The following is a 27,187-nucleotide window of genomic DNA, read 5'->3' on the forward strand; positions in this document are numbered from 1 at the left end:
TCAGTAGATAACCTGTGTCTCACATTGGGAATGCTATGTGGTATGGCTCCTTGTAAAGATCAGAGGCTTTGCTTTCTATATGAGTAAGAGCTAAATGCTCATTGAGATGTTTAAATGAAGGGTGAACATCATCCATGAATGAGGAAGTGCTGAAGAATGTCATTGGGGGGGAGGGGGAGAAGATAGTCTTAGAAGTGACTGCACATCTTCCCCACACCCCTCATTTGCTCCTCTCTTTTGACTTGGCTTCCTGGTTGCAGAAAACAGGACAATCAACTTTTGATCGCCCTTGATTTTAGCTCTGTTTCACCTAGAAATGTTCCTCTTCATTTATATTTGTGCCTTGAGTCAAGGTATTAGTTCCATTAATATCCTGATGAGTTTTCCAAGTTCAAGAGCCTTACAAAGTCATGGAGGGCCTAAGCTGACCTCAATATCTAACTTCTATCCCTGCCTCCAAGTTAACCATTTTGGAGGCTTTGCTACTTGTGAGTGATTAAAAAAAAGGTGAAAGGTGATGGCTAGACCTAATTCTATTTCAATAAGCCTTACATCTATAGAATCATTGGTTTTTTTCAATACTTTAAAAAAATATTTCTATGCTTTCTTTTGTGTTTTAGTCAAGTACTTTCTTAAACAAACAATAGCACCACTTTGGCATTGCTGGCCAAATCCGTAAACAGGAAAGCAAGATGGACTGCTATAAACTCTTCTAGAAGCCTCCTAGGAAATATATTTTTTCCTGATGGAGACCCTCGAGCCATCGGGCATAGGGGACTTCCTACATACCAACAAACTAACCCCCAAAGGCAGGGGCAGTTTGGAAATGGCTCCTGCATAGGATTTTTTTTTTAAATTTTCAGAGACTCATCAGGGATTTGATTTCTGCTCAGAATGCCACCATGCCACCACAAACCCTCTAGCATGCTTTCTAGACTGTTAAGTGTAAGTAGTTTATCTGTATCTACAGGAGAGGAATATTCTGATGGAAAAGAGGACCATACCCACTTTGTTTACCATCTTATAGGCAGGAGCAGTCTAATTTTTGGAGCTGTATTATCAGCACCTAGGACAGTGCTTTGCACACGGCAGGCCCTTAATGAAAACTTATTGATTGATTAGTCAAAGACCATAGTGGTCATCTAATTCAATCTCCTTATTATATAGATACAGAAAATTCAACCCAAAGACTTAATATGGTAATTGGAAGAGTTGGGATTTGAACCCAAAGCTCTTTTCATCGTATCACATTGATCAAAGCTGATGTCAGTTAGACCCTTTTGCTTTGGGCAATCTTCTCTTCTTGTGGTGGTGATAATTCTTTTTCTTTTTTTGCCAGTATAAAATTAGTAGATGAAACAAATAAATCAGTAGCTGGGGTCTAGCTAGCATCCCAAGTATCCTGCACCATCCTGGGTCAGGAAGGCCCAGAAGAGGCCCCTTGGCAGCTATGCTAGGCTAGGGAATTTAAACTAATGTCACTAGTAAAACAACTACCAGGGTAGCTTCTCTAGGAAGGAGTATTGGTCATCTGTAATTTCTATCACTACTTTCTCAATGACCAAGATTAATCTCTTTTACAATTACTCCTAGTGCCTAGGACAGTGTTGAATACAATGCTCAATAAAATCTTCCTGACTGGAGATAGACTGATACTGTTCCTAATCCAAAATGATATCTTATCAGATGTGTAGTATGGCCAGTTTCTTATTGGGTGTGTGTGTGTGTGTGTGTGTGTGTGTGTGTGTGTGCCTTTGTATCTCCAATCTGGGATAGAAGTAGGTGCCTAATAAATGGTTATTAATTAATATGTACCTGCTGTCTCCCCTTAAAGGATGTGAGCTCCATTAAAGCAGAGCTGGTTTCAGATTTGTTTTTTGTTATTGTCTTTGTATCACTAGGGATAAACACATAGGAGCTTAATATATTTTTCTAATCACTTGCTTGATTTACAAAAGAATTTTGGATCTATTGCCAAGGAATTAAAAAAAAATGTCATTTCTCCTTTTCCCCTTGTTCTCTTTACAGCTTCCCATTCCTAAAAGCACATATTGTAGAATATTTCTAAAAAGAAATCTTTCTAAATGAACAGATTGAATAGATAAAGTATTGATTCTTATCCTATTATCAGCTCAAGAGGTGACTAATTTTGCTTCTAGGTATCTAACTCTAAATGGGGAGGGCAGTGTTTTTCTGTTCTTTAACTCTAACACTTGGTATTTGACATCTGACCTTTACAAAGTATGTGCAGAGTGCTTTACTATACACGACCTCCTTTGATTTAAAATCAGCCCTCCACCCCCAATAGGGAGGGTGTATTGACACTGAGGGACTCAGAGACTGAAAAACTCTCTCCCCTTGTTTTCCCATGAAGTGACCTGGTGGGTTGAGGAGCCAAAATGTTCTTTCTTACAGTATTATGTGAACATATGAAGTGCATAAAGGAGAGATGGGCCCCTCAAATGAAGAAGAATAAGATTTGTAAGAAAGGCCCAAGAGCTCAGTGCTTTTCATGGAAGTGGAAGAAAAAGATGTGAAGATCAACTAGTCCATGTGCTTAATCATTGAGGACATTCTTACACTGGGGATTGGGGGTAGATTCAGATGACCTTGAAGGTCTGAGACTCGAAGAGTCTAGGATTATTTACAAAGCCCCCATTAATGATAGAGAGGCAGCATGACAAGACTTTTCACATTATCACATGTTTTTTTTTCTCTTCCTCCCCCACCCCAAACAGAAATCAATTTTTTGAAAGAACATGATCCCCAGCATACAGGAGGAGCTTTATAAATGCTGACTGAGACTTTCTTGGGAAGAAAGATTTGATTTCCCCACATTAACATCTGGGTTCTTAGCCTCCTGTTTAATGAGCTTTGGAATCCTGGGGAAAGGAACCAGTGGAAGAACATTTGAGAGGACCTTAAGGAAACAAACAGCTGACTGTGGGACCAGGGCCTAACACCACCAAATCAATGTGCTTCAGAGCAGCCTTGAGTGTCATAGCCATATTCTTAAAGGATCTTAGGAAAGCAAGAGCCCCAAGACTTGAAATAGGGAAACTTCAGACAAAAATGACCTTCTGTGGGCCTGTTTTCTATGTTCATTTTCCTAAGAAAGAAGTTCTGTGGCAACCCAGAAAGTGTTTGAAGAATATTTATGCGAGACTCTTGGACAGATTTTTTTTTTATGGAGCACAATTTTCTGGCTAGTCAAGTCAATGCTTTGGAACTTTCTAGCTTTCAAATTTAGTGAAAAGTAGTCGAATTAAAAACAAATACATATATAGTAATGCATTAGTCAGAGGTTAGATTGAAATTTATTCAAGGCAGTAGTTCTGTGATTATTTTATTTGACACTGTTTAAATATTTTGAACCATGGGATACATGGACTTATAAGGAAGGAGCAAATTAAAATTTTCAGATATCTAGATGATCATTTCATGCACCAGAGGAGGTATTTACTAAATGGACACTGTTTGCCTGAAAGAATCATTGTATCCTGAAAACTGAAGTCATATCTTCCCTAAACTGGCAGAAATCAGGCTGAACTAGTCTCTTTCTGTTTTCTCCTCTTTTCTTTCTTTCTATTTGTGTGTGGAAATCAAAATGCATAATTCTATACAGTTCTCAAATATACACATCCCATGTGCTTTGAAATATTTCTGAGAAGCCCACTATTAGCACATGGATGTTTAGAGCAATTTGTCATTGCATCCTATGGTTATGATATTGTCACCCATTTAGAGGATTCCTTTCTCTCCAGCAATTCATTTTTGTGTGGTAGAATCAAGACCCTTTTTCTTATTAATCCTCACACCACTCCTGTGAGGTAGGTAGATGACAAGTACTCTCCCCATTTTGCAGATGGGGAAACTGAGGCACAGAGTGGTGAAGTGACTTGCCCAAGGTCACACAGTGGTGAGTCCACAGCGGAGTCTGAGGGTGGGGTGAGAAAGTGATAAATTTTTTTCCCCCCAAAATTAAGAAAGGAAAGGAAGAACTTCTACCTCCTAGCCCTTGACACCATTTGTTGGATTGTTTTCTCTCAACATTCTCTCATTGAGAAAGAAGTAATCATTCTTGGTATCTTTAGTCTATTTGTGAAAGAAAAATTTTTTTCGAGGGGGGGAGGAAGGATATTTTTTGCTTTCCATCAAAACCAGATGGATTTCTCAATTCCTTTTCCCTTTGTTCATCTCTCCTTCATTTTGCTTTCACCAGTTACAGTTTTGGCCAGACTCCATCATATAACAAACTACAAAATAGCACCATTGTACTAGAAAACAGAGTTGTACATACGATTTGATAATATTCTGTATTAATGATATGCTAAATTTTACATACTGCTTTTACATGGGGAAAAATAAAAGGAAGAAATTACTTAGATCGCAAAAGGAGAATCAAAGAGACGACTATGCTTTGGGACTGGGCTCTACAATAGAATTTGTTTCTCAAATTGTGTCTACTTGCTTGTGGAGGAAGAGGTGGGGGGGCATTGGGGGGTGAGGAAAGAAAGCTTTGTCTTTAAACTAAATGGATCCAACCCATATTTGGTCCAAGTGCCACAGATGGGAAGCTGTGTGTGTTTGAAAATCTGATGTGTTACTTTCCTGCTGGGGGTCGGCTACTGAGAGTGTTTGCGTTGTGCAAATGGAAAGGGAAGGGAGAAGACAAACAACCGTTATCTGACACTGTTAAAACAAACAGCCCTGTTGCTTGTTAAAGAAGTGCAAATAAAAATAAAACACACACATACACACACACACACACACACACACACACACACACACACACAGACACACACCTTAGACAAGGCTGGTGAATGTGTTACTCTTCCAGCCAAGGGTTCATAGATCGATTCTGAGCAATTGCATCTATGGAGGCCCATGGAATTGTGGGCTACTGAGAAGGAAGGGAATATATTTTGTTTTGCTTTTGTACAGTATAGTATAGAGAAGTTACAGAATCAGAGAGCAACATAGCAGCTCTGGGAAGATGCTTAGCAAGGAGTTGACACTAGACTTTTAAAGAGATTTAACATTGGAATGTTTGACCCTCCCATCCCACCCGCCCCTTGGGAGAATGCCCATTGTTTTGCCTTTTCATCAAGCTTATTAAAACAACCGGTGTGTTTTGTTTTTGTTTTTAAAGTCTTCCAATGTTGAACAAATAACTTATTTACATAGAAGGATCCCGCAGAGGTGGCATGTTCATTCTTCGCCCCTGGATGGTAGTTCTTACATTCTGTAATTCCTGCTTCCTGAGCTCCCTCTGCTTGCGTTCTTCAAATGTATTTCCTGAAAATGAAGAAAAATAATCAGTCTTCACAGCAGATGGGACTTCATGAGTGCATCTGATATCACTGTGGAAAACTGATTTTGTTCCTGCTATTCAGATGCTTCTTTCACTTCCATAATGGGTTTATATATAAGACAGAGCTGAGAGTTGGGCCTTTTGGACTGGTTTGTGGCTAGGTAGTAGTCCTGTAATTTTCTTGCTGTAGGGAACTTCCAGGTGAGAAAATTCCCTCTACTAATGTGGGTCAGCACCTTCTCTGCAACTTGGTCCTAGAAAGGTGCCTACAGAAGTAGTATTCGATCATTTTTTGTCTTAGGACCCCTTTACTCTCTCAAAAATGATTGATGTCCCCAAGGAGTTTTTGTTTATGTGGCTCAATCTATTGATATTTACTCTATTAGATGTTAAAACCTTAGCATTATCATAAAATAGACTCCCTTGGACCCTTATAGGCCTCTGTTCAACATTTTTTTTCCCCACAGGAAATGAAAACTTTTTATTTAACTTAAATTTGCATAGTTTTATATTTAGGGTAAGTATAAAGGCCCAGTTAATCAATTATTTAGACTGGTCAAGGCAAGACACTTGAGCTAGACAATAGGCTTTAAAAAGCAGTTGGTCTTTTAGTAGTTCTCTTGTAATCACAAAAATGGTATTGTACTCAGGACATATATATATATATATATATATTTTTTTTTTCCCCCATAATCTTAATCTGTTCACAATTTGTAATATTTGGAAAACCATACAAACAGGACATAACCAAATTAGAGATGTTTGACAGACTTTTATAAAGTACTTGGGATCTGGACAACATTTTGAGAACCAATGATTTTTGAGCACTGAGATGTTAAGTGGCATTTACCCAGGGTCATACAACTGGTGTATGTCTCTCTGAGGCTGTACCTGAACCCAGATTTTCCCTGCCTCAAGACTGGCTCTCTAGTCACCAATGCTACACAGATCCTAGCCTTATCTAACATATCAGTAATATTCCATTCAACTCACCAAACATTTATTTAATATCCATTATGTATGTGGCATTGGGGATATAAAACCTAAAGTAAGACAGTTTCCATCTGTCCATCTATCTGCCTGTAAGTCCTATCTATCCATCCATTCATCCATCCATCTAATGTATGTATACTATGATTTGCATGAGGTCCTCCCTCATTTGAAAATGAGCTCCTTGAGAATAGGGATAGCTTTTTTGCCAGTGTTTAGTTAACCTGACACATTCTAAATACTTAATAAATGTTTGACGAATAACTGACAGATACTGGCAGATAACAAGAACATAAATTAATAGACACAAAGAATTTATAAAATAATTGAAAGGAAAGGCTAGTAACTAGGGATTAGGAAATATTTCTTGTAAAAGGGGAATTTTTTTTTTTGGCAAGGCAAAGGGGTAAGGTGACTTGCCCAAGATCACACTAAATTAATTATTAAGTCTCTGAGGCTAAATTTGAACTTAGGTCCTCCTGATTTCAGGGCCAGTGCTCTATCCACTGTGCCACCTAGCTGCCCCTGAGTTGAGTTTTCAAGGAAGTTTGGAAATGTGCAGGACCAAGGAGGGGAGGGGATACATTCTAGGCTTGGGGACTACTACTTACTGCAAAATGAACCCCTGGGATAATCCTCTACCACATCCCAATATGTATGTTTTCTTTGGGTTTTTACAGAGAAGAGATATTTTTATTTCAGAGAGAGAAGTGCTAAGAATCATAAATGTAGGAGTTTAACCTAGAACCATTTAAATTTGAATTTTTCAATTTGAATATTTCAACATAATTTTTTTGGTAATTGAGTATATTTTTCTTAATGCATTTAAAAGCGTGATTTTAAGAAGGGGTGTATAGATTCATTGAACTGCTGTGAAAGGGGTCCAGTACACACATATAAAGTTAAGAACTTCGAATCTCTGGATCTCTTATTATCCTCCTTTTCCTGCCATAGATTACTCTATACTAATGAAATTACAGGTTTAGCAAGAGAGGCAGTGTGGTCTAGTGGATAGAAAATTAACCAGAAAGTAAGAAAGACAAGGTTTCAAGTAAATCTTTGAGTTTAAGACTCATTGTGCCATCATGGGCAAGTCCTTTAATGTCTCATTGTTGCTGGTAAAGAATATAATTTGGAGAGCTAAGCATATCATCTCCTCACTCAAATCCAATTCCCAGGCATGCCATGGTATCACCTCCCTGATATCAAGAATGAATGAATGACAAACATCAACAGGTCAATCAATAAATCAACTTGGAGAGCAGATGCTTCTGTGTTAGTAAAAGGAGTTTCCTTAAGAAAAGTTCCATAAAATCAAAAGCCTAGTTCAACTCTCCTCTCCAAATTTGAATAGTATAAAGATACCTAGACATTTGAAGGATCCTTTAAGATCAGCTACTACTTCAACCCCCTGCTTGAAGCATGAGTACCTGCTACCATAGCCTTATCATCTTGTATACAGTTAATAAATAATTTCTTAATAAATGTTTTCTGTTTCATTTCACTCTGCTCCATTCCATTCTATTGTATATAAGTGGCCATCCAGTTTCTATTTGAAGGCCTCCAGTGAATGGTTACTCATAATTTCATAGGGTAGCCCATCCATTTCCTTTATAGTTGTTTTTAATGGCCAAGGAATTCTTTATATTGATTCTATATTTGAATCCCTTTAAATTGCACTTATTGGTTCATGTTCTGGGACTAAGAGGCATGTTATAAATTTCCTTTAGCATAACTCATAAAACAGTTGAAGATAGGGATGACATTAATGACTCTAAATGGCACATGAAATTACTATTTTTTTTAAATGAAAACTATCAAAGCTGGAAAAGCACTTAGAGATACCAGTCCAATCCTTTCATTTTATGGATGAGGAAACTGAGCCCCAAAGAGGTGAAATTTTTTGCTGTTAGAGGCAAGAAACTGAGAAAATGACCCCATCTATGGGAAATTCTGCCTAGTGATTCACCAATAAAAGAATCTGAGCAGCCTACCTTATGGGGTTATCCTGCCCTGCTAAGCGTTAGCTCCTTTGAATGCCTTCTGAAAAATTGTCAGTTGTTAGTACAGTGGTTAGTAATTTGTGGAGAATGGAGAAAGAAGAGAAGTCATTTGGTTAGAATATTTATAATTAGCCTCAGGCTCCCGGTCATTGATTGAAAACATGCAAAAGCAAGAGTTTTTCCTTTGATCTTGTTAGTTTAATTAGATTGTAAAGATGTAGGGATTCTCCCCCACCCTGCAATGATGTAAAAGCATCAATATAATATAGCATATTGAGAGAAAAGGTTGAGGGGAAGGAGGGAGAGAGACAGACAGAGAAGGGAGGGAGAAAGAGATAGGAGGAGAGGGAGAGAGGAGAGAGAGAGAGAGTTAGTTGTTCAGGGTCCACAGTTAATAAGTATCTGAGGTGGAAAAACCTCAAGTCTTCAAGTCTTCAAGTCTACTGGTCTCAGTACTGTGCCACTTAGCAGGCTTTTAGATAGGAACCAGAAGATGATTTTCCTCTCTACTCCCAAAGAGGGTATAAGCTTTATAGTCTGAGAGGGTGCAAATTTATAGAGATGAATTTAGCTGTTACTTCTAGGTGTGTTTCTATAGCCAAACAGAGGCAGAGACAACAACTGATCAGAGCAAAGTGAACTTCTCCCAAGCTGCACATTCCCTCCACCCCCAACTCACAAACATACATGGCTGTGACTGTTCAAAACCAGCTGCAATCTGCAAAACCAGTCTGCTTTGCATTTGGCTCAGTTCCTAAAGTCTCACACATGCTTTCTTTGTTGCAGACAATGGAAATAATAAAACAAAAGCACATAGGGACTGTGTTCTGAGTTGCATCTTTTGCTCGGTTCATTGTCTTAATTACCCAGAGTAGTCTTGACAAGCAGTGACAATCACTGGTCATGTGGGCAACCATGTTGGTGCTCACTTTTTTCATCCCATTTTTGTTGGGTATTGAGACTGTTATCAATTTAGCAAAAATTGTTTCAAATTTCTGCAAACTCATCAATGTGATTTGTAGTAGGTGACTAATTTAGTATTTAAAAAGGAAAACAGAGGCAGCTAGGTGGCGAAGTGGATAGAGCACTGGGCCTGGGGTTAGGAGGATCTGAGTTCAAATGTGACCTCAGACACTTAATAATCACCTAGATGTGTGAACTTGGGTAAGTTACTTAACCCCATTGCCTTGCAAAAAAATTAAAAACAAAAAAAGGGAAAACAGCAATGAGTTTTTTCTTTTTTGAAAACTCTGACTCTTAATGACACAAGGGAATGGGTAACCATTTAGGCCAAATTGGAAGTGACTCCAGAAGCCTTCCTATCCAACAGAATCCTCCTCCATGATTCTGGCTTTGGACTCAGAAGACCCAGTTCAAAAATCTGCCTCTAATGTTTATCACCTATGTAATCTTAGATCCGTCAGTAAACCATTCTGGATCTAAGTTTCCTTATTTGCCAAATGAGGGGGTTAAAATAGATGGCCTCAGAATTCTTTTAGGGCAGCTAGGTGGTGCAGTAGAATGCTAAGCCTGTATTCATGAAAACTCATCTTCTTGAGTTAAAATCTGGCCTCAATCATTTACAAGCTGTATGACCCTGAGAAAGTCATTTCACCCCATTTGCTTCAGTTTCCTCCTCTGTAAAAATAAGTTGAAGAAGGAAATGTTAAACCACTCCAGTACCTCTGCCAAGAAAAGGTTAGATATGACTAGACAAGAGAGATCCCTTTTAAGTCTACATCTAGCAACCTACAGGTTACTTTAACATCTCTAGGCCTCTGTTTTCTCATCTGTAAAATAAAAGGGTTGAACTTTGAGATCTCTTTCAGCTTTAGGTCTATGGTCTGATGACCTAATAATCCTAAATCACTTAAATTTCTTTTGTCACTTAATTTTTCTGGATTTTAATCAATCAATCCACAAGTATATGCTGAACTCCAACTGAGCCCTATAGTACTTAGCACAGCAGCACCCCCCTCACTCAAATCTAATTCATGTAGTTTCATGGCATTGCTTTCCTGATGAATGAGAATAAAAGACAAGCATCATACTAGATGCTGGGGATACATAGGCCATTAGAGAATGGGGTGGTTCATAAGTGGGTTGCATCAATTGGGACTTTGTCCCCATGCCACTCCAATTTAGAACACTTAAGTTCTTTCTACAGTGTAGAATCAATTGAACTTAGCTCAATTTATTATTTAGCAAGAATAACGAATTAAAACAAGAAGCAACCATAAGATATACCTTCCCCCCGCCCCATCTCTCTTCCCTTTCCTAGAAGAAGCATCAGAATGACTCAATGTCCTTTCTTCTATCTACTGACTTTATCTTAAAAATTGATCTGGGGGTATGCCTCACTCAGCTATCATTGCTATTGAGAGCTCTGTGTAGAACAGGCAATCTGATATAAATAGTGATTGATAGCTCCCAAACCTAGAAATCAAACAGACTTCATTTGTTCCCCTTGATTATCACCATTTGCTTTTGCCCCAGAGACATACCCCACTTGTCTAATGGAAGGACATAGAGCAACATGTTAACAGACCCTCTACTATTCTAAAGAGAAGCAGTGATGTTTCCATTGGGCAAGTGTTTCCAGTGCTGTCCATTCAGAACAAGTTGAGTATTGTAGAACACAATATCTTGGCAATGGATAGAAGGCTTGAGCTCTGGGGAAATGTGGTTCAGCCATGTTAAGCATTATCATACTCGTCCAGTAACAAAGTGCCATCTTGGCTTTGACCTCTTTCCCAGAAAGCCCAATAAGAAAAGGGACACTGAATTCTTGAAGGTCAGCCTGTTACCTGTTGAAAACAATTTGTGGTAGCAGTAGTGTGTGTGTGTGTGTGTGTGTGTGTGTGTGTGTGTGTGTGTGTGTGTGTGTGTAGGAATGACTTAGAGGGCTTAGTATCAATTCTGATATCCCTATTCCCTGGGAATCACAAGTCCAAATTCCAAGAGGGTTAAGTCAGCTTTTCATCTCTGGGAATCCGGCATATTGAGTGTCAGACAAATTATGCATCTGTTAGGGGAATGACCTTTAATATCAATTTCCTGTCCACTTTTTGAGAGACTACAAAATGCCAGTAAATAACTGGGGCTGTTTGGCAAAGATAAAGAGTTGTGGTTGCCAAAAGGTGCTTATCCGGGGGGTTCAGCTGTAAGTAGAATCTGGTGTCTTTCTATGCCAATGGTAACAACTCCAAAACAAGTCTGTTGAATATGCTGTTAAGTGATGAAATGGCATTGGATACATTCAGAAGCCTTAGGGTCTAGCAATCTCAAATCCTGGTCATTATGGACTGTCTCCTTTCAAGAGTACTGATCTTCAAAGGAAGTAGATAAAGGACAGGAAGAAGCAGAGAACCAAATTCTTGGTAAGTTATGGGTTGGGTCACTGTATGAAACATTTGAAAAATGTATCCAAAGTCTCTTGGTTGATAAACCAAGCTAGGTGTTAAAAAAAATCCCAAAACAAAACAAACTCATTTCAAACTAGTTCAAAGAATGTTAGATTTGACAACAGAAGATGGGAGTTTGACTTGTTCCTCTGTGAATTACTGCCCGTAGAACCTTGGTCAAGTCACTTCTCTCTGGATCTCAGTTTCCTCATTTGTAAAATTAAGTGAGTTGGAATGAACAGCCTCTAATGACTTTCCTAGCTGATTCTGGAGAACCTTAGCTTCTTCTCTCTTGAAGCTATTGCTCTGTCTAACCATGGCAGATGTAGGCTCTTCCAAGGTCCTTATTTAAACCATCCATAAATGGAACATACTGCTTTGTGAAATTTTAATTAAACTGATTGGTTTGGTCACAGCAGAGGCTAGCATAAGTAGGCTTGCTCCATTCCCAACTGGGAGCCAGTGTAGTATTATGGAAGGATCAATAGATGTTGAATTAGAAAACCTGGGATTCACCAACTCTGCTGCTGCTTGCAATCTGGGTGACCTTAGTCATTGCCTTTTTATGGGTTCTAGTTTCCTTATCTGCAAAAATGAAAATAGTTGGACTAGATGGAAGGTTTCTAAGATTTTTTTTTCCCCCGGCTCTGCCATTTTCTGCTGTAAGGGTCTTCCCAGCTCTGGCATTCTCTGTCCCAGCTCTTACTTTGTCCCAAGAGTTCTCATAACCCTGACATTCCACATTCCTTCCAACTATAAATGAATAGTCCTATGCTATCCCTGCAGATCTTTATATCTGAGGGCTCAGCTGAGTCTCCAGTATGAGATCATGACCACCAATTTAGGCAGATAGGGTGAAGGGGGGAAGAAATGCCAGTGATGCTTTGTGGGGTTGGTGAGGGTTCTCTCTAAATTTAATGTTCTTTTGGGGTGCTATGAAGCCATTGAGGAGCCCTAGCTGTTGATTTTAAGAGCTGCTTGTTTATTTCGCTGTTTGCATATGTGTTAGATTTTTGACGTAAAAAGTTGAAAGACACTGTCTTGCCCTGACTGAGTTATTTTTGGATGTACAGAAAGGGTTGGAGTTCTTGGTCATGGCATTTCTAGAAGGATAATGTCAGATTTTGGCAGCTTCATTGAAAAATACTAAATATACCCCAATAGATGGTGTTCAGCACATTCATATCTAAAAACTGGATTATTGTTATCATTATCATCATATCATCGTCATCATTATTTTTGTCTTTTAACTCTTATCCTGTGAAATTATTTTTTTTTCAAGGCAATGGGGTTAAGTGGCTTGCCCAAGGCCACACAGCTAGGTAATTATTAAGTGTCTGAGGTTGGATTTGAACTCAGGTACTCCTGACTCCAGGGCCGGTGCTCTATCCACTGCACCACCTAGTCGCCCCCTTGTAATTACTTTTGATTCCCCAAAAACTGATTACTAAGTCACATTCCAAAAGAGCCAGGTAAATTTCAGTCTTTTATCATTTGCTCTCTTTTTCATGTCTTAATTCCTCAGAATTCTCATCAGTCATGACATGGATGGTAGACTAAATGACCTAGAAGACTTTTTCCAGCTCTATATTTATGATTCTGTAACTATCTCTGGGCCTCTGCTTCCAACCTGTAAAATGAAAGGGATGTCTAAGATGCTGTTTCCACCTCAAAATGATTATTCCATGATTTGCCATATGGAGCTATGGTAAGGGGTCAAATGAGATTATAACAACTAAGTTTACCCATTCTCCTTACATTTTTTTTAGAAACTGATTATGATTTCCATTATATAGGGGAACATCTAGCATGGGAAATTGTCTCCACCGATGCAAATCAGTAACACCTTTCAACTTCTATACTCTTAGAGAGCTGCTGGGCATATTGAGAAACTACCCAGAATCGTAGATTGTCCAATATGTCAGAACAATTGAACTCAATTTTTTTTTTTGACTTTGAGGTCAGCTTTCTATTCACTGCCCTTATAGAACTTTAAGGTTGATAAAGCAGTTTACAGGTATTAGATCTTTTGAGTCTTATGATGACCTCAAAAGACATAATATAGGCCTTATTGGCCTCATTCAATAAATGAACAAACTGAGACACAGGGAGGTGAAAAGATTTTCCTTGTTGGTTCTCAAATGAGACCTTGAGATAATGTTGATGAAGAGTTGAGTAAACCTTAGAGCTGGAAGAAATGGGAACTATTGAGTTCATCCTTTAACAATAAACCTTCTCTGTGACCTCATCACCCTGTGAAAGTGGCCCTGAGTTCCCAAAAACAATACAGGGGAGTACAAACTCTAGCAGACATTCGCTAATGGACTGGCTTCAAGTAGTGTCCAGGCACCAGCAGAGTTTGGCTCAGACAGCTTCAATGCCAGCTTGGTGGCAGAGGAATGACAATTTTGGTCACAACAAATTTTGATGACCTTCTCTTCTTCCATTTCCTATTACTACTTTTACCTGTCATTGAAAAAAATTAACTTTAATGCCTGGAATTCTCTTCCCTGCTCCATCTCCACTCCTGTCTCTTAGAACTCCCATTATATAGCATTTGGGCAACTAAATGGCACCATAGTGGATAGAACACTTGCCCTGGAGTCAGAAAGACTCATCTTCCTGAGTTCCAATTCAGACTGCATGACCCTGAGGAAATCACTTTACACTGTTTGACTCTGTTTCCTTATCTGCAAAATAATATGGAGAAGGAAATGGCAACCATTCCTGTATCTTTGTCAAAAAAATCCCAAATGGGGTTATGAAGAGTCAAATACGATTGAAAAAATTACTGAACAACCATAAATCTAGTATTTACATAGGTCTTTGTAATTAAACTTTATTTCTACTTCAGACCTGATTTCTTAAGACTCCCTGTCAAATGTTTGCCTTGTATTTATTTTCATTTGTACATTTACACACAGACTATCTCCTCTATTACATCATAAACTCTTTGAAGGCAGGCATTGTTTCATTTTTGTCTTTGCACTCTCAGCTCCTAGTTCAGTGTCTAGAGTTGGTGCTTAATAAATGTTTTTTTGGCTGATTGTTTGGTGTTTGTTTATATTGTCTCATTGAATCCTTACTAGAGCCCTATAAGATAGGTGCCATTTTCCAGAAGAAGGAAATCAAGGCTCAGAATGGGTGTGACTTGCTTGGGGTTACCTAGTTAAGCTTCTGAGGTAATGTTGGAATCCACATCTGCCTCTCTCCAGTCCAGGATGTAAAATGGGTTGCCATGGGCATTGATGTTGGAAGGACCTGTACCCACAACATCATAGATACTTGAACTTTTGACAAACTTCCCAGAATCGTGTGGTTCTGTGATTAGTTCATAGGGCTGGTAGGATTGGGCGCCAGCATCTTCCAATGATTCTTTATGATGAATCATGCATAATATTCCAAAGCTGCATTCTAAAATTCCTTTCTCAACATGTGAAAGTTATTGAGAGTTGAAAAGCAGTTTGGAACTTTTATATGGAATGAAAAAGGGCCCTGATGAATAAATGCTATTTGCTTTCATTTGAAGTTGATGGGACCTTCCCCATAGACAACTATCCAACACTATCTGGGCTTTTCCTGTGATTTTTCATGCTTAAATTTTACTTTCTACATCATGCCTGGCAACCTTTGCCATCCTCCCTTTATAGTCTTCCTAGTATTCTTTTGAATTAAAGGACAAATATTATTACTCCCATTTTGTAGGTCAAGGAATTGTTGGCATATGGTCCTTTTGGGCAACCAATACTAATACTTATATTTAAGGGTTTATATTTTCAGAGAGTACTCCTGGGTATCATTTCACTTCTCTACATAGAGGCAATCTGGAATTGTGGGTAGAAGACCGGGCTTGGTTTCAGGAAGAACTTATTTCAGAGGATATCATAGATCAGGAGTTAGAAGGGATCTTAGAGGCCATCGAATCCCTCATTTTCAGATCAAGAAGCAGAGACCCATGGTGGTTAAGTGTTTTGCCTAGGGTAAGAGAGATTGTATCAGAGATGGAATTTGAACCCAGACTTTGGAGTCATTGCTCTTAGTCTCCATTCAAATCCTGCCTCTGATTCTTACTAGCCATTGATCCTGGGCAATTTAGCTTCTTTCTATAAAGTTACACCAGTGATACTCATTGGTGGGGGAAGTTACCATGTTTGGAGTTCCCTAAGCTGACCAAATAAAGCTGTCCATATAGCAGGTGCTACATAAATATTTTTTGAATGAATGAGTGAACAGTCCCCAGTTTCCATGATAGATGCTATCTATCATCTAGGATTCTCTCTCACCACAGAGCTAACGGGAGTCCTCAAATCAACAACAGTAGACTAATTGAGGTATTGTTACCCATCCCTAAACCTGTCAGCTTCCTCTGTCTGTAACCCTGCAGAATTCAGGTCTAGCCACAATTGTTATCTCCAGCTGTGAAAATAGAATATCCTATTTTGACAGTCTGTGGGGCTGCCTGTTCTTTAGTTGTTTAACCTCTTGGTGTGGGCTGGGCCCGAAGCTCCATGCTAGCTAACATTAGTGCATTTTGAAAAGAGCTCCACAAAACCTCTGGCATCTGAAAATTCAGCCTGTGAAGGCTTTTGACTTTTGGCCAGCTCAGGGTCAGGGGGTCACATTTCCTGGTTTCTTGCTGGAACCTTCAGAGCTCTTTTACCAGTAAGAAAAGCTGCTTTTGTGGTCAGCAATTTGCTCATCCTGCCGAATATTAGACTTTTCCATCCTCCTTTCTGTGAGGCGTGGATGCCCCAGAGCCAATGCCAACAACATGACCCCGTGTCTCAGAGGGCGGGCTTTGTAGTTGAATCCTCAGAATTCTAGGTTAACTGATTCCTGTTGGACACTGGTCAAGACTTGTCCCCAGGACCTTCCAAGACCTCAATAGGAATGCTGGGTTTTAAAACATAATCTTTTTCACTGGAGAGCAAGCAATTGGCACACAAGATAATTAAAGAAGTATAGAAAGAAATGCCATGTCACTCAGTCCCTAATAAGGAAAATGGGCATTTCTATTGGGCTTTAAAGTTTGCCAAATGCTATATGCATAATCTATTCAGCATAGTCTAGTGGTTGGAGAAAGTATGACTTCAAGTTGCACTTCTGAAACAAACTTGCTTGGGGGCTATTGGTAAACCAGCATCCTAGGCAACTTGCTGAGATTTTTAAGTTGTAGTCAAATTGTGAAACTGTATCAGTGGATGGAATTTTCATAGCAGGACTTCCTCACTTCAATGAAATCACAAGTCTTTCCCAACTCTACTTAAAAAGAAAAAGACTGAAAAAGGAGATGTTAGTTCTTTAACATGAATGAAAAGCATTGGGCAGGCAGTCTAAGAATTGCATTGCCTACTGCAAACAAGAGACTTAGAGAATACTAGCATTTAGGTGTCCCTTGTAGCTCTCTCTAAGGCAAGAATCAAAGTTTCAGAGAATGTGCTGACCTGCCTAAGTAGAAAGAGCTTCCTCTTTGATGAATTCTCCATATTAATGATATGCCAAGTCAAGTCCCTTTCCCATCTCCATATCATTTTAGACTCAGAGCAATTAATGACTGAGGTCATTAATCTAATTTGCAACCCCCATTTTCATAGGAGGGGAGTGAGGGGGAGAAAAATGAAGTGTCTTGATTTGGGGAGTCAGCTAGTAAGTGTCATGGGTGACATTTGAACCTAGGTCTTCCTGACTCCAAGTCTGATGCTCTATCTGTGACGATAGGCTACATTTCAACGTTGCTTGATATAGAAATAGACCCCAGGCCTGTTATGAAAACTCAGAATCCATTTGATACCTTCAGACAAAGGGGAATTTTGAATACTGTCTTTTGATGAGTTTCCTTTAGTAAGCCACTATTCCCACATAGCTACAGCATATGGTGGACAGAACCTGGTTCTAGGAGGTTTGTCAAAAGTTCAAGTATCTATGATGTTGTGGGTACAGGTCCTTCCAACATCAATGTCCATGGCAAGCCATTTTACAGCTTGGAGTTGGAGAGAGGCAGATGTGGATTCCAACATTACCCCAGAAGCTTAACTAGGTAACCCCAAACAAGTCACACCCATCCTGAGCCTTGGTTTCCTTCTTCTGGAAAATGGTACTTATCTCATAGTTCCAATAAAAGTTGATTCCAGTATAAAGTAGTTAAATTGTAGTGGAATCAACTTTGGATTCAGTCAGAAGACCTGGTGGGGTAAGGGATAAAAGCCCAGACTTTGACAATTATTAGAACAAATATTATCGTCTCCATTTTACAGGGTAAGGGATTGTGGGCATACGGTATTTTGGACAATCAGTAATAATAGGAGCCTGGGATACAGGCAAAATCCTGACTCTGAGATTCACCTCAGAGGGGTAGAGAGGGGAAGAGTAAACCATTTCCCTCAGTGGAAGGATGAACCAGATGCCTTCTAAGGTTCCTGTCAATCCTAAATCTCTGCTTCTGTGATCATGAATGCAAACTCTTGGTTCAAAGGAAAGACTACTGAATTTGAAGTCAAAGGATCTGGGTTTGAGTCCTGGCTACACGTGCTGCTTCTGACATATATAGATTGTGTGATACTGGACAGAATATCTCAACTCTCTAAGACAATAATTTGCAGAGGAGGTGCCAAACTGCATTAGTAGGAGTTCCTGATACCAATAAAATCCCAGTCCATTTTTTCCCACCTCTCTATATCTCCATCCCTTCAGGATAAGTCACAATTATTGCTTCAGCATGGTCACTTCATAGCTAGGTGACTTGGTCAAGCTCATTCCAACCCTTTGGTCCCTTAACTCCTCATCTGTATAATGGCTGAATAATGGATTGACCTTTCCATTCCACCTTGCCATCTCTTGATCCTGCAATCCCAAGGAAGGCTGGTCCAGTGATCTTATCAGCACTTTCTGAAACACTTGATTGAACTGGCAGTGGTCAGAGCTGTGTCTTTTCATTGGCTACCTCCCCAGTGTTGACCTACTTCTAGTAACTGTAGGCTAAGGGAAGCCTGAGAATGGAGGAAGCAGAGGAAGATTCCCAGACCTCAGGCAGACACTTGAGGACAGAGAAGCTGATCCCAGCCTTGCAAAGGAAGTACATTCCCTGCCCTTTCCCCTCCCCTCCCAGTGCTTATCCTGGCTTCTTTTTCCAGTGAAGTTCAGATATTTATTAGTCCTAGGGGAATCATTACTCACCTCAGCTACTCCTTATTTCATAGAATTCTCTCTCTCTCTCTCTCTCTCTCTCTCTCTCTCTCGTCAATAGATGTTGTCATTGACTTTAAAAGGAGTCAGTAACAGGGCTCCCCACTTCATCCAGCCACACAGGGGTGGGTGGGGGAATTACTGAAGCAAGAAATTCTAAAGAACAGATTCCAAGTCTTATAAAGGGGGAATTTCTTCAGCATTCAAAAACAATCAATCTTTGCCCAATTACCATAGGTATCCATGTTAGAGTCAGTAGGCTATCTCGGACTATCTCTGATTTTTCTTTGTATCCTTTGCCATCTAGCAAATAATGCATGTTTAATAAATGCATTTTGAGTGACTGATCTCTATTCTAATATTGGCCATCAATAAGCTGGATCTCATCAATCTAATCTAATGGAACTTCCTCCTTCCCACAGTCATTCCAGTCCATTAATCTTTCATTCCCCAGTGGGTGCTTTTTTGAGTTGAAAGGAGATCTGCCAAATGTGTATCCTAAAAGAAGCTAGGGGGTGCAATGGAGACAAGCTAGCTAGTCAGGTAGGTGGTGCCGTGGACAGAATGCTGTGTCTCAGTTAAAATCTAGCCTCAGATACTTACTAGCTGTGTAACTTTGGGTGAATCATTTAACCTCAGTTTCCCTTACTTTCCTCATGTAAGATGCTGGATAATAATAGGACTTCCTTGCAGGTACTTAACACAGACACTTAATACAGTGTCTGGAACATAATAAGCACTCTATAAATGCTAGCTATTAGCTGGTTAGTTGAGAGTGTGCTGGGTATGGATTCAAGAAGAATTGAGTTCGAATTTGAACTCAAATACTTACTAGCTATGTGATCCTGAGCAAGTCACTTAACCTCTGTTTGGCTCAGTTTATCAACTGTAAAATGGAGGATAATAATAGCTCCCATCTTTCAAGGCTATTGTGAAGATCAAATGAGATAATAAATATAAAAGTGTTTAGTGAACTACCTGCCACATAACCAGGGTTATATAAATATCAGCTATTATGATTATGTTAAAATTAGTCAGAAGGGGAAGAAAGGAAATTATTTAGGGAGCAAGTTGTCTCTTGAATCCAGGTCTTCCTTGAACACAGGTTGATTTTTTGACCTAGGGCAAATCACTTCATCTCTCTAGGACTATAAGACTATACCTCTAATAAAAATATAGATCCTTCTCTTATTCTCTATTCCCTATTTTTTTCATGCTCATATCCTAATAGTGCACTCATTGGAGGAAGGAGGTAGTTTTATTTGTTTTCAAGACATGTTAGAAAGGAGCTTGAGCAGTTGGGAAGGCACTGATTGGAAGCCCATGGAGACTGAAGTCCCAGAAGCAGTGGGGAGCCCGGAAATATCCCACATGTCTATTTATTTTGGTCTTTTCCACATAAAACTTATAAGAGCTGGAGACTGACTGTTCCAACCAAATCTTCCCCAGGCACCACAAGGTTGGATCCATTGTCTCATCCTGAGAACAATGAAAACACAGATCACATGCGATTTTAAGTGATACAGAGAAATAGTTATTTCTCTGAGAGCTCTAAGAGCTGAGTGTCTAATTTATCACATGAGATTGGGAAGTTTTGACTGAAATAATAATTAATTGTGCCTGATTGATCATGAATTTAGAGCCAGCAGGACTTTCAGAGGTCATCTAATCTAATCTCTTTACAGATAAGGAAAGTGAGGACCTGAGAGATCATAGAATGAAAGCATCCCTGAATCACAGACCTAGAGTTAGAAGAGACTTAACAGTTGCTCAGACACAGGGTTCTTCTCTCTTACATGTTTTAGACCCCTCTGGCAAGTGAGTCAGACAAAGCCCAAGGATCCCTTCTAAGAATCATATTTTTAAATGCATAAAATAAAATTCATAAGATTTGGAAACAGTGACTGAAATATTGAAAAAATTCAGATTTAGTTGGTCTGATTGAATCAAACCTGTCACTTTAAAGAAAACTGAGAATCATGCAGTTATAAATTTAAAGAATCAGAGGATTATGGATTAAGAGTTACTAGAGAATTTAAAGATTATTTAGTTTAATCTCCTAACTTTACAGATGAGGAAATTGAGTCCTAGAGAGGTCCATGGAATCATTGAATCATATATCATAGGTTAGAAGGATCTTTTAAAGATCATATAATCTGACCCTCTACAGAGAGTCTCCAAATGGGAAGTGATTTGCCTAAGGTCATCACTCAATTTTTATCAGAGACAGGATTCAAATTCAGGCTTTTCTTTCTTCAAGGATAGCTCTCTCTCCATCAGTCCATCTTTGTATCTCCATCCCACTCAGTCCTGTACCTACAGTATCTGAGATACAATTGGTGATCAACTACTAATTTTTGGAGGAATATAAACTGAGTTTTTAATGACTTTTAAAACTTAGATTCAAAATTTCTTTTTAAAATTCATGGTGAGCCATATTCTGTGGATCATTTTCTTTCTTTCTTTTTTTTTTTCAAGGCAATGGGGTTAAGTGGCTTGCCCAAGGCCATACAGCTAGGTCATTATTAAGTGTCTGAGGTCGGATTTGAACTCAGGTACTCCTGACTCCTGTGCTCTATCCACTGTGCCACCTAGCCGCCCCCTGTGGATCATTTTCATTTCTGTTTTTAACAGGTCTTTGTGTAAATGTATTCTAGTTGAACTGTACCTGCCTCAAATATTCACTTGAGGCAGTAGATACTGGCCAGACAACTTTTTTTTCTCTGAAAATGGATGAAAAATTAAAAAAAAAAGCCAGGGATTGTGAGAATAGGGCTGAATTTGGTTGACCCAAAGTCTTTTTTCTCCTCTTCCCAACTTTACTATCATTTTAATAGAGAGGGAAAGAGATCATTATATTTTGCTCTTGTGTTTTTGCCCATGGTTCTTAGATCCTACTTTCTATTTATCTATTTATACCTCTATATGAGGGTAGATTTTCATACTAGAGAAGAAGAAGCAGAAGGAGCTACTCCAAAGCTTCATGAGATCAGACAATGTTTTGTTTTATTTAGTTATACTACCAAGAGCCTAGTATGGTTCCAACCTCAGAATAGGTGCTTTGCTTTACTTCATATTGTCCATTGGTAAAGATGCTGAACATTTGGGTTATTCATTGTGGGACCACTGATGCTCACCATGGAAAGATAGGTTTTTTTGAATTTTTTTCAACCAATGAGTAATTAGACCTGATGAGAATTTTTGAGTTAGAGAAGTCTTTTGCTAAAAAGATGTTTGCTCTCATTCCTTTTTAGAGTTGAAAGGGGCTTTAAAGAACATCTAGTCTAGGGATTCTTAAACTGGTGTGGTGTGTGTGTCCATCAACTTTTTTATTTTTGAATATTTTAGTGACTATATTTCAATAAAATGATTTCCTTTGATATTCTAAGGATGTAATTTTGTGTATTGAAAACACAGCAGCTTGGTGATGCAGTGGATAGGGTACTGGACTTGGAAGCAGGAAAACCTCTTTTCCTGAGTTCAAATCTGGTCTCAGACACTATCTCTGTGACCCTAGGCAAGTCACTTCATCCTGTTTGTTTCAGTTGCCTTATCTGCAAAATGAGTTGGAGAAGAAAGTGACAAACCACTCCAGGATCTTTGCCAGGTAAACCCCAAATGGGATCACAGAACACCAGACATGAGTGGAAAAAAAACTGAATAACAAAAACAAAGTGAAAACATTATTCTGAGAAGTTGTCTATAGGTTTTGCCAGACCACCAAAAGGGTCCATGACACACAAGTTAAGAACCATCTAGTCTACTTCTCCCCATCTCATTTTACAGACAAGGAAAGTGAGACCAAGAGAAGTTAAGTGACTTGCTCAAGGGTACACAGAGCCAGGATTTGAACCTAAGTTTTCTGACTCTAAAACCAATGCTGTCTTCACTATACAATGCTGTTTTAAGAGTGAGGAACAGACTATTGTTGCATTGCTATCAAGTGGGAGTTAGGTTTCAGGAGGAGATGATCATAAATCTAGAGTTGGAAGTCAACTCTGAGGCTATCTAGTTCAACCTCTTCTTTTGACAGATGAAGAAATGAAGGCCACAAAGAGTCAAGTGACTTGGCCAAAATCATACAAGAAGTAAGTGTTGGATACAGGATCTGAACCCAAGTCCTTTGACTCCCAAACCAGTGTCCTTTGCACTGGACCAAGTGCCTCCTTGAAAGTTTACAGGTTCATAAAATCATAGCTTGAAAATTGAGAAGGCCTACCCTTCTCATCTTCTAGATAAGGAGAGATGGAAAGATTTAGGATCATGGATCTAGAGCTGGGTAAGCCCTCAGAACTCATCTCTTCCAATCCCCTCATTTTAAAAGTGAAGAAACTGAAGCCTAGAGAGGGGAAGTAACTTGCAGGTCATACAGTCAGGAAGTAGCAGAGTTTGGGTTCAACCACAAGGCCTGATTCCAAATCCAGTGTTCTTTTCACCCAAGTTTCAGGTGATGGCTAAGAAAACTGCCTTGCTATCATTTACTCAGTGCCTTCATCTTCATGTTGAGTCCAAGCTTTGAGTTGACTTTGGCACTAAATCAATAGCCAGGGAAAAGAATGGAGGGCAAAAGCCAGCCATTTTAGGGAATCTTTGGATTGGAAATGAACCAGTTGCATTCTATTCCAGGGGGATCCCCAATGGCTTTCTTTAATTGCAGGAACACATAAAGGCAATAGCTCCATCCTGTGGTATTAAAATGACCAGATGAACCAAATGTAAGGACTGTGTTTTGTAATTGCCTGGGTTTCCTCAAAGGTGTATGTGTCCAAGGAGTAAGTGAAGAGGGAACTTGGTTTTCTTCTGATTATAAAGTTATATCCTTGACTCGTCTTCATCTTCTTTGAGAGGTATAGGACAAAAGTCTGGTTTAATGGCAGCTGTGGGGATTGATTCTTTCATTCACTTTGTTTCCTTGGTCATGCCTGGGTATCTTTGCATCCACATTCAAGGAATCCTGGGTCTTCAATGAACTATAAGGAGCTTTCTGAGGTAGGAGGCCACAGAAGAAGTAGTCTTGGCTTGTTTTTGAAGTAACTCATCCAAGGTCACAGAGATAGTGGTGGAATTAAGATTTGAACTCAGGCCTCTGACTCTACACTCTCTTCTCACTTTGTTGTTCTACTTCCCTGAAATACTGTTATCTTGGTACTTTGGAAACTAGGGAGAAGGGTGGGGGCTAGATCTGAGAAATCATTGGTGTTGGGAATTCCAGCATCAAAAAATACGCAGAGTATCACTTCCTTTGCAAGTTATAGCTTTAGTGTTGACTAGAACACTGGAAAGTTATGTGACTTGTCCAGGGTTCCTCAGTCAGAATGTGCCAGAGGCAGACTTTGCACTCGCATCTTCCTGATTTCAAGTTAGCTTTCTATCTACTATGCCATGCTGCCTCTCAGTTTCAGTTCTGATTTTTTAATTAAGAAACTTCCCATTGCTAAGGACTTGGATTGTAATCTCCAGAGCAGATGCAACTTAGAACTCTCTTTCACGGAGTAAAATCTTCAAGGGCTTAAAACTTAGAATCTCTTATTCATGTGTATGTATGTGTGTGTGTGTGTGTGTGTGTGTGCATACATGCATGTATATGTGTGTGTTTGAATGCATGAATGTATGTGCTATGTAATTCAAAGAGATGAGACTACAAGGCTGCAGGACATTGCTTTTCATTGCTTTTCCCCTAATTTCACCCTTGTATACCCCAGTTTAAAGTACAAAAGAGGCAGGCTACCTCATTGGTCATTGGATCAAGTTATGCCTCAGACAAGGGGGTTGGAAAAGATGATCTCTTGAAGCTTTTCCAATTCTGAGATCCCATAATTCTCTAAAATGTTCCCATTGCCCTCTGGGGGAGTTTGACCCTGAACAAGATTGAGAAATGAACCATGTGGGGAAGGGGACCTGTGAGTGTCCATAGACAGTTCTGTTCAAATGCTTGCTAATTTTTAACTCAGCCTTTGAGGGCACATGCAATAATTGGAAGTAAGGTTGTCAATGTAAAACTCTGGAAGTGTTCCTAAGAAGAACCTTTAAAAAACCCCATCTTTGACTTTCTTAAACTATTATTATTATGGTGCTTCACTTGCCTAGTTTTCTATTTCTAGTCTTTTTCCTTCTTGTATCTGCCTTTGGACTTGCTCTGACATATTTCCCTTCTCTCCAAATATTTGGTTTTTTTCCATGTCTTGTCCTACCCAAGGTTTCCTTTTTTTTTTTCTCATTTCATTATATGTGCCATCTATTGCCACAATATGCTTCTTCTTTTTTCTACCATGTTTCCTGATTTTTCTGTTTCTTTCTCATAGTCCTTGCCTCTGTCTGTTTATTCCTTCTCTCCATTTTCCTGTTTTTTCCTCTGCGTTCAGTATTTCTATCTCCAGTCTCCCTCCTCTGCTTTTTCTTCTTTCCTTTGCTCTGCTGTCTCTCTTCTCTTCCCTTATTCTGCTCCCCTCCTGGGTGTTTCTCTGGCCCACCTTTCCTCCTCCTCTCAGCCTTCGATTTCTTGTTGGTGGATGGGGGCTGATACTGCAAATATCACAAAAATAATTTCATTCAGAACAGACGGTTCCTGTGCTGTTCTCGATGACATTGCTTCTGGGCCAGCCTATGGTCACTGAGCTTCATAGATTGGGAAAGCCAGAGTGTAGGGACTGTATTTTGTAATTGCCTCTAGTGCAATTCCTTCCTTCACTAATTTAGCACCTGGATTTGGGAGCTCATGATCCTGGGACAACTCAGATCATGCTCAATTTGATTCTCTTATTTATGATTAAAGCATTAGGTTACCTGAGATAAGAAGGGAAAGGAAATAGATACTCCCTTATCCTCCTCCCACTTCTGAAAAATTCACAATCATGTCCATGGAGTGAAAACCTCTTGATAACTAGATCCCAGGTTTATTCAGAAACCAGTAGAAGGTATTCTCATTGCGTACTTCAGTATGAGACCTTTCCTCTATGTAGCTAGTAAAGACAGATACACAAGAGGAGAAGGGAGGGAATTCTATTTAGAACCCACTTGAATACCCTTGGATTCTTAACCCTCTGGGTTTTGAATATTGGGAATTTTTTATACTGATGGTGATCAAGGACTGTGTCACAGTGATCTATAGCTCTGCTCATCTTAAGCTTTTGCAGAGTGATACTATAAACTAAAACTTTTTTTTTAAACAAGAGATCTTGAGGAGATCCAAAAGAGATCCCTTTGCTTCAATTTCTTTTCCTTGCTCTCACCTCTTTCTTTGCCACCAACTATCTCTCCTTCCTACCCTTCTACACATTCCAGCCCAAAAGATAAAAGATGATCCAAATGATATCATATTGCTTTCATCTCAGAGACAAGTCCTATAAGACTTGCTCACAGCCCTTAACCCAGAAAGAAGAGACTTCCATGATTCTATCATGGTGGGCATTTCCTTGAAACAAAGTAAAAATTTTGATTTGGCATCTTTCTATGAGAGGCAAGGTGGCAGAATGGGTAGAGAGTTGACCTTGAAGCTAGGAAGATTCAAGTCATGCTACTAACACATATAGGCTGTGTGACTGACCAAGATACTTAGCCCCTCACTGCTCTAGGCCAGTGACAAAGTCAGATACAACCAAGCCACCAAATCCTACATAAGGATGCCTGTGGGCTGCATATTGACTTAGAAAATCACACATGAACATTATTCTAAGGTCTTTTGCAGTTTTATCATATATTTTCCCCAGTTGCATTTTAATCTAGTTTTTGGCCCTCTAGAATGCTGGGGATGAGGGGGCTTACAGCTTTCACATCTCTGCTTTGGGAAACCCTAGACACTGAATAACTTGCTGGGGAGGTGCTGACTTGAACTAGTAAAGAGACTTTCTTCACATGGAAGTTTTCTATGCAAATATAACCAGAGGTGCAATTCCTACTCTTATTGTCATATAAACCCAGAGGATTCCTCTTCCAGAATGGTTTGTCTTTCTACAGCAGAGTGCTCATGACTTTTAATATTAGTTCTCTGATTAGTTAGCACTGGTTAGAAGTTAAAATCATGGGAAAAATTAATTAATGATTAAAATAGGAACATGATTAAAAAAGATAAGCCTAACACAATAGGTTAATAATAATAATAATAATGATAATAATAAATTTTAAAAGAATAGTTAAGATACTTGTTAAACCATTATCTTTTATTTTTTTGGTTTTGGAGGCAGAGCTAAGGGACTTGCCCAGGGTCATACAACTAGTCAATGTCTAAGGCTGGATTTGAACTCAGATTTCCCTGACTCAAGGAGTGGTTCTCTATCCACTGTGCCACCTAGCTGCCT

General features: G+C 39.2%; 1 protein-coding gene across 7 annotated transcripts in view; it reads right to left on the bottom strand.

Moving 5' to 3' along the window:
* Positions 1-1,278: 1,278 nt before the first annotated feature.
* IGF1 (insulin like growth factor 1) overlaps positions 1,279-27,187 on the bottom strand; it is a 103,576-nt gene continuing 77,667 nt past the window's right edge. For 3 of the 7 annotated variants that reach the window (XM_074226714.1, XM_074226713.1, XM_074226715.1), the window contains exon 4: positions 11,143-25,415. In XM_074226714.1, the coding sequence (XP_074082815.1) occupies positions 25,158-25,415 (258 nt within the window). In that variant the 3' untranslated portion in view covers positions 11,143-25,157. Of the gene's footprint in view, positions 5,299-11,142; positions 25,416-27,187 lie in introns of those variants that run through there. The other 4 variants (XM_074226717.1, XM_074226716.1, XM_074226719.1 and 1 more) reach the window with 3 other exon arrangements.

This window comes from Macrotis lagotis, chromosome 2 (assembly GCF_037893015.1).
Source record: "Macrotis lagotis isolate mMagLag1 chromosome 2, bilby.v1.9.chrom.fasta, whole genome shotgun sequence".
NCBI lineage: Eukaryota > Metazoa > Chordata > Mammalia > Peramelemorphia > Peramelidae > Macrotis > Macrotis lagotis.